Source organism: Candoia aspera, chromosome 18 (genome assembly GCF_035149785.1).
Source record: "Candoia aspera isolate rCanAsp1 chromosome 18, rCanAsp1.hap2, whole genome shotgun sequence".
Lineage (NCBI taxonomy): Eukaryota > Metazoa > Chordata > Lepidosauria > Squamata > Boidae > Candoia > Candoia aspera.
In genome coordinates, this window is record NC_086170.1 from 115,077 (window position 1) to 126,678 (window position 11,602).

Here is an 11,602-nt window from a genome sequence, read left to right on the forward strand (position 1 = left end):
GATGCTTAAAAGCATTATCAACCGAATTCACACAGGGGTGAAAACCCACTCCTTTACATCTGCACCCTGCAGTGCTCCATCCCATGCAGCCTCTTTCCTAAAGGTGCAAACCAGGTGTCATGCTCCGGCATCCCAGGGATTCCCCACAGTGCTGAGGTAGGAAAATTCTTCCCCAGGAAGAGCACCGAAGGCCTGTCCAGTGCCAGGCTGTGTGAAGGGCAGTGGAATGAATGAATGGCTTCATGTGTTGCACCAAGGTAACAGGCTGCTTTAACCCTTCTTTACAAAACAAGCCATCATAACGTGGTACGCATGTACGGCTAAGCCCAAAATCCATGTTTATGAACAAAGTACTGCTTGGCATGTGCTAAGCCAAAGATGCACCGGACAAGCTAGAACAGCGCATACAATTTCTTTGCAGAGCACAGTACAGTTTCAGAGTTCTGCTTTTCTGGTTTATAATTCCAAAGCCCCTGAGATGTCCTCCAATCCCACCCTGGCCGTTTTCGTGCCCTTCCTCAAGCATCAGATTTCTTTTCCAGGTGAATTTTAAAACTCGATTAAAGAAGCTTCACAGGTATGCGGTTTGCAAAGGCAGGGCCACAGTTTTTACAGCTGGGTTCTTATTAACAGACAAATCAAAACATGGCTTGCTTCTGTAGGGCTTCACATGTCATGAAAGCATAGCCAGGTGTTTCGGCGAACCATCTTAAGTATAGCCAAGCAGGTTGTGTGAACACAGTAGACAATTCCCATTTCCTAAGGCATTTAGGTGATGGAAGATTTTAGCCATCTAAGAAGCCACACAGTCTGGCTCAGCGTGATGGCTACAAATCATCCTTGTCTCAAGTCTTTCCCAAATCAACAAGCCAATCTCAAGCACAACTTCACAGACTGGTTTCCCAGGAGAGTAACTAACTAGGAATACCAGGTCAAAAATAACATTTGACATTTTTCTTGCTGAAGAACAGGGAAACATATAACTTCATGGTCCATGGAAAGGCCAGATGGACACATTCCAGAACAAAGAGAGAACACTGGAACATTACTGAACCATGGAGTTTGGTACAAATTCCAATTGATCCTAGTTACATCACCAGGTAACCCTAACCCTATCATGCCCAAGGGCAAGTCAACAAGCCACGTACCAGCTCACTGGCCCAGAAACTACATTATTTTGTACAAACTGGCTTGTTTCAAGATGGAATAAGATTTGGGAATTAACTAGAACACATTTAAATTCTCCTGAGTAATTTTTTTTACCAAGGCAGCAGAAAGTCAGAGAGATTGCTGTCTGCCTGTTCACTAAAACAAACAACTGTAATTGCACGCACCAGGACAAGCCATGACTTGGAATGTTCCTGTTATTTACCTATTTCCACAAATGAGCAGCAAACATGTTTGAAGATGTGCAAAGAAATCACCCCTTTGACCCCAGTTAAGGGACCTCTGTTAACTGGTAACAGAAGCATTCCAGTTTTACCACCACCACCACCACCACCACCTCCTGGCTGTTCTTAAGTTTGGATTTGAGAACTTGGAGAAGTCACTTTTATCCACTGGCGGTTATTTTTCCATAAAAGCCCTGTGCTGAGATTCTAGGTGGCTGACAATCTTTTCCTCAATCTCAATGCCTTGGGCGATTTCCTCTTCTGAAAGTGAGAGTGGGGTTTCCAAGTCCTTAGTGACCACAATCACGGAGGTTCTTCTTGAGTCCAGTGCGTTGGCAATTACTACCTGGTGGTGGTATTTCTCCAGAGCCTGTCTTGCTTTCTCAACCAGAATCGAAGCATCGGTTTCCAACTTGAAGGAAATCACAAATGCTTCTGGGGCCCATTCCTTAACCAGAGGAGAGAGCATCTTGGGTACCATCTTCATTGTTATCTGCAACAAGGGAAGCAGAGAGAATTTAGCAAAAGACACAAGCGTCTTCAACACAGAGAAGGAACAACAGTGATGCTAATGGCCCCCTCTTTCTCTTCCTTCCACTTTCTTGAAGTGCCACAGCCCAATTCATCTTCTTTAGCCCTCCGGCAGGATAGCTAATAATTTCAAGAGTCGTAATTGCCAACTGCATACACAGAAACGGTAACCTATTTCACAACATTCGCACAAACCATCCTCTCTGCTGGCTCTTTGCTATTTTTGGAAAAGTTTTTCTGCTCAGCAGCTTTCACAAGGTGAGCCAGAAAACCATCATCACTCTTTCACACACTACACAGCACAAAAATCCAGGGCCAAAACGTTCTGCCACATTTTTCAAATCTGGATATAAGCTGAAATCCCCAAACACTGCAGTTCAATAAATGACAACTTCTCCCTTTTTTGCTTCACAGAAGTAAAATGTACCTCTGCCTTATAAAAGGACCATGATTTTGGCAAGTAAAGATGACGGCTCTCTATAGCATGCCTATGTCCCATTAAAAAAAATGGCTGAGCAGGGAGGCCAGCAGAACTCCAGGGAAGTGTCTGAGGGCACTGACCCCTATGGTAGGCCGTGGAAAGTCCTTCCTCAACAGGTATTCAGCCTTCCCTGGAGATTCCCACAGTTACACCATTTTCAGAGCTGAGCCTCAGAGCAAAGAAATGCAGCCTGCATGGTGCCACCTGTTCTGGCCTCTCTTTAGATCTGCTCCTTGCCCTCTCAGCAGATTCTCCTGCTTCTCTGTCTCAGAACTGCTGCCCTTCTGAAGGACACCCCGCCCCATCTCCCCTTACCTGGAGGGGCCCATCAGATGACTGGATTTTATGTTCGGGCATCTCTGAAGGGGGGATGTAGAAATCAGACACAGCAGCTGCCAAGAAGAACATGGCACTGGAACCTGATGGGGGTCGAGAGGATGAAAAACAGGGGGATGATGCTTGTCAGAGCAAGGACACCTGCAATTCCCTCCCCCCAAAATAAAGCTGTAAAAGCAAAGCCACTTTGCCTTCTGGCAATTCTAAACTTTAATAACAACTTACTAAATTTATATGCCGCCCAACTCCGAGTGACACTTTCAGCCTCCTACTGGCCTTGGGCTGTGACTGTCCAAGCCGCTATTATTAGATTTCTATCCTGCCTTTTTTCTTTCTTTCTATCCATCTCTCTATCTATCTCCAGCTGGCAAACATACCTCATACTCCTCCCTCCTATCTTCCCCACGACAATAATCCTGTGAGGTGGGTTGGGCTGTGTTTGGGTTGAGAGAGACCAGCCCAAAGTCACCCAGCCAGCTTTCTGCATATAATGTATTTGCACATACTGTAACAGCCTGTCTGTGCATGTACTGTCTGCATGTATATATTGGCCTGTGTTTGCATGAACTCTCTGTATGTAGATTGTTGTGTTTGCATGTCTGGCATTGACCTGTCTGTGCATGTACTGTTTGCGTGCGCTGCGCGGCGCTGCCATCGCGACCACCGAGCCTCCCCCGCCCGGCCCAGAGGGACCCCCGGCGGCAGCCTCACCGAGCGGGGCCAGGGCGCGGGCGGCGGCGCGCAGCAGGGCCAGGTACTCGGCCAGCCCAGCGAACTCGAGGGCCAGGAAGGCGCCCTCCTCGCGGGCGCGGCGGTAGGCGGCCAGCGCGGGCAGCAGGGCGGGCAGCGCCTCGGCGGCCACGCGCACGGCCCCGTCGTGCACGCGCAGCAGGTCCAGCAGCGCCGGGCCGGGCGGCGGCAGGCCGCGCGCCCAGGGAAAGGCGGAGCGCGCGCGGTGCAGGAAGCAAACGCCGTAGCCGGCGCGCGCCAGCCGCTCGGCCGAGGCCGCCCCGCGCCGTCCGCTGCTGAAGTTCTCCAGGAAGCGCACGGCGCGCGCCTCCAGCGGCACCTGCGTCCCGCCCGACGTCACCAGCACCACGCGCCGCCCGCGCGCCCGCTGCGCCTCCGCCCAGGCCCGCACGCGGCGCTCCGCCTCGGCCGCCGCGGCCTCCCGCTCCTCCATCGCCGCCGCCGCGCCCGGAAGGCCCGCCTCCCCGGCCGGGGTGGCCGCGCCGGAAGTGGCGTGCGGGGGCGGGCCCCTCGGCCTTCCCGCGGGGCGCCGACGCCGGAAGCCCCGCCCCTCCGCCGCCCGCCCTGGCAACCGCGCCCCTAGCAACGGCACGGCGGCCATGCAGACCGACTGGCTGGTGCCGCTCGCGCAGCCCCGCGGGCGGAAGCGGCGCTGCGAGCTCTGCCTGGGCACCGCCACGGTCCGCTGCGCCGGCTGCGGGGTCACCTACTACTGGTGAGTGGCCCGCAGGCGGGCGTCCGTCCGGTGCAGAGCCGCCGGGCGCAGAGCCCGGATCGGTGTACGCCCCTCAGCTGTATGCTGGCAATTTTAATTATAATATAGAGACGCACAGCTATGCAAGTTTATGTATGCGTATTAATTTATTGCCTAATATAATTTGCAAGGATAAGCGTATTTTTTCTCCCCATAGGCAAAATTTCCTTCCTTGGATGCCATGTCCAATGCATAAAATCGTCCATAATTACAAATTATTACAAATGATATATCTGTATACGCAGCATAGCAAGAGAGCTCTATACATCTATATATTAATTCATTGCCTAATACACTTGCAACCTACTAATAAAAAGTATTTTTTCTTCTCCATCTAGGCAGGGCTTCCTTTCTTGGAGTGCCACATTCAGTGCATAAAACCGTTTAGATTTACTTTTAAAAATTATGCCTAATAACATCTCCGGAGAGAGAGGCACAGATATAGGCATTTATATGTGCATTTTTATTCTATTTATTTATTAATCACATTCATGTAGCCGCCCATCTCACTAAAAGTGACTCTGGGCAGCGTACAACTATTGAATAAAACCACAAGATCCATAAAAACCATCATTACATAAATGTTTTAAAAAGGCAAACATTCTTTAAAAAAATTAAAATGTTTGTTTTATTGCCTAATAAATAATCAAATAATTATTATACTCCCTTTTGGGAGATGGGTGGTGATAAATTTGATAAGCAAATAAACAAACAAACAAACACAAATAATAAATAATAATTAAGAGAAACACAATGTGTGCATGTTGTGTTTTTCTGTTTTTTAACTTGGTAAGCCACCCAGAGTCACCGTGTGTGAGTTGGGCAGCCTTATAAATTTGTTTAATAAATAAATAATAATGGTTTTAACTGGGGGGCACCCGCCACGCTGCCCTGAGTCTGGTTTCCCCGTCTCCCTCTTGGCTGAGCCCTCTTAAAATTAATCTCTGCCTCAAAGAGGAAGAGGGGAGGTAGAAGGCCTGGCTGATGGGGAGCTTCCTTGCCTTTTGCCAGCGATGTGGACCACCAGACCGCCGACTGGATCAGCATCCACGAGAAAATATGCCAGCTGCTCATCCCACTGCGGACGGCGCCTCCCTTCTACAACTCAGACAAAGAAAGGAAGCTCGGAAAGGAGCAGAAGCGCAGCCGGGAGGTAGGCCAGGAGCTGGTCCAGAGAGACCGGCCAGCCCCTTTCCATGGCAGCACAATCTCTCCTAACAACACCGTTCTTCAGTTCGCACTGAAGATGTTGCCTAGTCTGGCAATGAAACGTCTGTAAGAAAACAAGGCTCAGAGAGCACCAAGGACTCCACACCATTCTTCCCACAGGCACAGGGCGAGGCTTCCTGATGCCCTATCCATCGCCGTTGTTGGGCCTGAACAGGTTTTGAATTTTCCTTTTCCTTATCGAGGCACGCCGGCCCGAGTCGGTCGCCCGTCTAGCTTTTCCCAGTAAAATAAATAAATAGTGTGTGTTTCTATAAATTTTACACTAATCTTCGTACTGCAGAGCCCCCCTTACTTGAGATACTTAGGAATGATTATAATGCTGCTCCTGCGAGCCCAAGCGATGCATTTCATGTGTTTAGAGCCAAACTCTCTCTGATATATTAGATATAGATCAATTATATCAAATACCACATCTAGTCCTCAAAACCTACTGGAGGAAAAAAACCCATCGGGTAACCTGTCGGTATTTTTCCACAGATATTCCTGGCTGGAGTGACGTATGATACGGCCCAGAATTTTTTGTCCGAGGGCAACCACGAAGATGCCATCCCGGCCGCCTTGCATTCTCTGAAATTCACCATCGGTATCTATGGCCCCAATTCGGTGGAACTGGTTCCCCGGTATCTTATTTTAGCCGAGACCAGCTTGGGTGAGCTTGCTTGGAGCGCTTTGAAAGAGCTGCAGGTTGCTTCCAAATGGGGAGAGGGGCTAGTAATGTCACTCTTGTTAGCCTTCACGAGTATTTGCTTCAGTGGAAAGATGGACTAAAACTCAGTTTAGTGAGAAGACCGCTAATTCAGACTAGGAATCACTTCCCCGTTGTTTTCTGAACTCAGCAGCGAATGTCGTTCCCAAAGTAGTCAATTGTTTCTCTGTGTGTTTGAAGTTTTTTACTACTCAGACATTCTGTCTCTGAGTGTGCCCAGATTCCTGAGGAACCACGCACTGGTTTCACTTGCGTAATGTGGCTGGGTTTTGTTGGTTTTCCCTCCTGCCAGGGCTTGGGCACCTCTCACAAAGTGAAGAGTATCTCTCCCAAGCACACTGGATCGTTCTGAAGAACACCAACTGCAGCAGCGACGTTCAGTCCAAGCTGCACCGCATCTTGGGGCTACTTCATGCCGCCAAAGGGAACTTTGATGACTCTTTGTACCACCTGGCCAACAATGTAAGGTTCAGTTCTGCACTTGGGGCAGGGTGGGCCTAACTCTCCCCCGCATAATCAGTGTGGGTCCTTCTCCCACGATGGGCGGCAGAGGCCATTCAGAAGGAGCAGCCACCATCGCAGGGACGAGGAGTCACGGCCAAAGCGAGGGGGAGCAGAAAAGGCAGACTCATTTCCTGGTTGATTAAAACCAGATTCAGAGGGACGGTAATCACTCCCTGTTAGGAAAATCCTTCCGTGCTTGCAAGGGCCGGGCTGAGTCCTGAATCAGCCATGATGTGAGTTTGCATAAGACGCATAGGATATTGAGGCCTGCATTCCCAACATGATTGGAATCTGAACTTGATTTGGGAACATCAGTTAAGCCCATGGACTGTAGCAATCTGGGAGCATCACCTGTTGCAGCACTGAATGAAATCAATCCCAAACAGACCAGGTGATGCTCAGCCCAACGTAAGGACTCTGTCTAGGACGGGACCCAAAGTCTTGGAAGTTTCCTCCAGAGCATGGCTGGGCCAAATATACTTTCTCCATCCTTCCATGGTTCCCCCCCTTCCCCCCTCTTTCCTACTGGCTTTCTGAAAGGTGGCCGTGTCTGCCTCTATCACCGATCACACCGACTGATTTAATTGCAGGTATATTTTGCCAGCTGCGCTTTTGGGACGACCAACAATATAGCGGTTTCAGGAGGCTACTTTCACATGGCCAATGTTTTCTTCCGCCAGAATAGGATGGATATTGCTGATTCCTTGTATTCTGAGGTTAGTAGATCCCGACCCGGCTGGGATTTTAGGTGCCGATGAGAATTAGTTCCCACGCAGTCGGCGAACAACAAGATGTGAACAAATCTGGCCACTTCAGCTATGAAGGGTGGATAGATCTGGCTCAGGAAGGGGGACAGATTATCAGGATGGGCTGGAACGCAGAACGCAAGGAGGTTTTTCTTCTTCCTGTGAATCAGGCCAGTTCTTGAATCCCTACAGTTGCTGAAATTCTTCTGGTTATGGCTTCCTAGCTTTTTTCAGTTGATGTATCTTATTCTGAGTGCTTGAATTTTCCTCTGAAGTTATCTTCATGGCTCCCATCCTGCTTGAGAGGTAATGCCTGGCTTCAGTAAGGAATGCAGCAACAACCTGGTAGTCTCTAGGTGCACTGGGCTACCTCCCCCAGAATTCCCACCACAAAATGTTGGGAATTCATTGCTTCATTTAGAATATCTGTGTGCTGCCCACTTCCTCAACGGCAAACACATGTGGATTGACATGTGATCAAGCACATGTGGAAGACATCAGGTTGGGGAAGGCTGACCCAGCAATGTTAGGGTCATGCCACCACCACCCTGATTAAATCAAAATTATTATTGTTGTTGTTGTTGTTATAGCTTCCGAGTCTTTCCTCCCCAGGTGGTCAATATCTGGTATGATCACTTCAACCACCTGATTGACATCCAGTACCAGAAACTCATAACTCCTGCAGAAATTGACCTGCTGTCTGAAGAAGAAGGGACAGAGGAAGAGATCCTGGGTAAGGAAGCGTCCCTTGAGGCAGACTCCCAGAGCCAGCCTTCCCCAGATGGGTCAGGATCACATCTGGCTCGCATTCGGTTGAGAAGGCTGTGCTCTGTATTTATCTGAAGCGTTTGTGCCCTGCTCTCAGACACAATCATAGGGAAAAAAGAGTCCCTGCCTTTCACCTTTACAGCCTAAAAGGACACAACGTGGAAGGAAAGGGAGTTGAGGAGGGAAAGCCAACGCAGGGGAAGGAATTCTGGCCAGCTGTGATGGAAGAGGGCTGCTCCACTCAGAAGGCTGGTTGCAAAGCAGTAGCAGATCCAATGAAATGTCTTTCTCTCCTCTCCATTGCCAAGGCTCAGCATGGGCTGTTACCATTGACAATAGCCCCCTGACAGTTAGGATTAGCACTGTCTCCTCTGTGAGAGAAAAATGGGAATGCCTCTTCTAAGATGGCCGCTTGGGCCTGGGAATGCCTCTTCTGAAAGCAAAGAGTGCTTTCTTATTTCTTTGGCTTTATTCCCATCTAGATTTATCTTACATTCCCAGCGTGACCCTTGCTGCCTCTTTCTCACAACATCGTCAGGAGGGTCTGGTAAGTCCTTCACAACCATTTCCATCACTGGCCACTCCCTTCCTCTTCCAGACGAAAAGCAACAGGGTGAAGCAACCCAGATGCTGAACCCCATCTTGGAACTCCGAGAACAGTCTCCCAAGCCACAGCTGGAGAAGATGGCCAAAGTGTTCCACACCTTGGCCATGTTCCATTATTTGATCCATGATCTGCCGAAGGCAAGTTAAAGAACATGGTTTCTGTAGAGGGCATTGGGAACTGCCCTGGAGGACAGGAGGAAGAGCCGCTACCAAGGCAATGGTCAGATATGGGGGGGCTTGAGCTGGGCCAAGAAAGTAACGTGAGAAAAACCTCTCAGATCAGCCCCTCCCTAGTCCACCTGAAGAGGGAGGGAGGGAGGGGAAAGCTCATTCAGACTTGCAAGGCTCTGTTACCATAAAACATTGGTTTCTTAGTCTGGTCTGCATTGTAGGGCTGAGGGTCCCTGAACTAACCCAGACCGCCTAGGAAGCTGCCAGGGCAGATCCAAGAGGGAAGTCCTTTCTGTTGGCCCCTGGGCCTGAAGCAAGGGTCCTGCCTTTCTCCTGGGCCCCTTTCCCTACGTCTTTCCGCTTCCCCATCGCGGGCAGCAGCAGCCACACCACCAGTGTGCTGACAGTCCAGCTGAGCCCAGACCGGCCCACGCTTTTCTCATTGCCTGGAGAAAACGGGCTCAACGGATCAGAGCCGCATCTGCTGGCTTCAGCCACACCTGACCTTCCCTGAGCAGAGCTTGTCTGCAGAGGGCGACTCAGTTTAGGTAACTGCGCTCTTCCAGCAGCCAGGGAAATAAAGCCTGCATTCTGTGGGTCCCGCCTCCTTCGTAACATTTGCCGGGTTAGAACCACCCCGCTTAGGAGAAGCCCTCTGGGGCAGAAACTCACATGGCTCGCATACGTTTAGTGAACACTTAACCTTCCATAAAGGGGGCCCTGGGCATCCTGGAAGTGGATGTGACTGGACTTGAGTCAGAGCGTTTCATGCTGAAGCGTTTTGCTACCGTTTCCAGTGGCTGGGCTTCATGTTAAAGAGGCCAAGCCAGGATCCGCCACAGTGTGAGGAATGAAGCCTCGCGTTGCTCTAATGCACCCGAACGGGCCTTGCCCAAATCAAGCTTTTATAATAACCTCTCAATTTCATCCCCCTGCCTTCTGCAAAGGGCTTGATTTTACTTAACCCTCTTCCCGCCGTGCCTCATTTCAGGCTGACGAGTTTGTGATGAAAGTTCTCCAGGCAAGCAAGCATCTGCCCGGACACGACCTGGACGACTCTCTCTACCACTTGGTGAAACTGATCAAATCCAAAGTAGCCTATGAAAAATAGAGAGGTGGCTTTTCCAGGGAGGAAGGAGCCTCCGGCTGTGACTCGCCCCCATCTTGTTTTGCGACGTGTCTTTCCAGTTTTAATGAAATGAGTCTGTCTTACGTCTTTGTGGAACCCTAAAGACCAGCAAGGCCTTTTCTTCCTTTTCTACCCAACCTCGCACGCCTTCATCAGGAGACAAAGTCTGGGTCACAACATAGTGTCGCGGGTGGGGGAGCAGGTAGGTCCCCAGCCACTCGGTTGACCTGTTGGGCAGAGCCCAGGCCTGTTTAGCTGTACTTTGTTGGAGAAGGGCAACCGGCTGCGTCTGCCCAGCTCAGTAAATCATAAACCAGGGTTTCCGTGGCTGAACACCGAGGTGGATCAGGAAGCGCTCAGTTTTCAAAGCATAAAAAGTTAGTTCTGCATTATTCTGCTTGGGCCAGGCCCCTCCTTGACGCCTCCGCCCATTCCTTGGTACTATACTTTAAGGGCGTTCGAAGGAAACTGGAAGGGCGATGAGGAGGATTCGGGGGATAGAAACTTAAGCCCTGTGAAGGGGGATTAAAGGAGCTGGAAATGTAGACCCTTGGGTAGAGAAGAATGAGGGGGATGTGGGAGCAATTTCTGGAGAGGGCTTGCTATTGTCCCAAAGAGCAGGACCTGACACACTCTGGTCTGAGATCAGGATTGCAGCCTGAGAGCAATCGAAAGCGTTGATACATCCGCAAGGGTGTTTTACGCTGGATTGCAGCTCTGCGTGGGGAGGTGGGCTGTTGGTTTAATGGACAGTTTGGCTGCAGGGGGTGTCTGTTACTCCTCACGGTCTGTTAAATCCCAGTTCATCTTGTTCACGTAAATTGTGCCACTGGCATTTTTTACACTGGTCCTCAGATGACAGAATCGGGTGGAGCTGACGGTTGTGCCCCTGATTTCTGGTCCTACTCGGAAGGATTCTTCCCCAGCATCACCACTACATTCCCCAAGTCTCCTAGAAGTGGCTGGTTTTCTAAACTTCCTTTTAAGCAGTGGGACCACCGCACCTTCCTCTCTTCAGAGGGCTGACCTGCTCTGTTTGTAGCATTCTTGAGGACTTCCTTCCCCTCTCCCCAGGCATCCCAAACGGCTCTCAAATGGCCAAGACTGCAGCCTCCCTCAGGGGTGTGGCATTCAGTTCCCAAAATCCTCCCAGGGGCCACTGCTGACTGGGGGATTCTAGGAGCTGAAGGCTTGTCATCTGCTCGGTGCCCAGACCAGGAAGGAAAAGCAAATGTAAAAGGGTGAGCTGAGAATTCTTTGGAAAATATCACAGCAGTGAGAGAAGTTGGGTTGACAGGCCTTTGGCCAATGATTCCCTCCCTCCCTCCCCTTCCCAGAATTCTCTGCCCAAGCGGAAGCAACCTTGCAGAACACAATCCTAGGATTTGTTTTATTTATTTGATCCACAGAAACGTCTTTCTGTGTTTCCTTCCCCCCTCCTCCTGTTGGCACTTCAGAAAGGAGCTCGCCCTCGACATCACACAGTACACAGCAAACAC

At 50.2% G+C, this 11,602-nt stretch overlaps 2 protein-coding genes across 2 annotated transcripts; one reads left to right on the top strand and one right to left on the bottom strand.

Moving 5' to 3' along the window:
* Positions 1–1,346: 1,346 nt before the first annotated feature.
* Positions 1,347–3,925, bottom strand: PPCS (phosphopantothenoylcysteine synthetase). Its single transcript, XM_063317463.1, has 3 exons — positions 3,451–3,925; positions 2,719–2,822; positions 1,347–1,884 (listed from the first exon to the last, which is right to left on the bottom strand). The coding sequence occupies exons 1-3, from the start codon at positions 3,920–3,922 to the stop codon at positions 1,567–1,569; spliced, it is 894 nt and encodes a 297-aa protein (XP_063173533.1). The 5' UTR covers positions 3,923–3,925; the 3' UTR covers positions 1,347–1,566.
* A 158-nt stretch (positions 3,926–4,083) lies between these two features.
* Positions 4,084–10,817, top strand: ZMYND12 (zinc finger MYND-type containing 12). Its single transcript, XM_063317318.1, has 8 exons — positions 4,084–4,204; positions 5,255–5,396; positions 5,951–6,122; positions 6,472–6,641; positions 7,274–7,399; positions 8,042–8,162; positions 8,796–8,941; positions 9,966–10,817. Exons 1-8 carry the CDS (start codon positions 4,089–4,091, stop codon positions 10,083–10,085), a joined length of 1,113 nt encoding a protein of 370 aa, XP_063173388.1. The 5' UTR covers positions 4,084–4,088; the 3' UTR covers positions 10,086–10,817.
* The last annotated feature ends 785 nt before the right edge of the window (positions 10,818–11,602 follow it).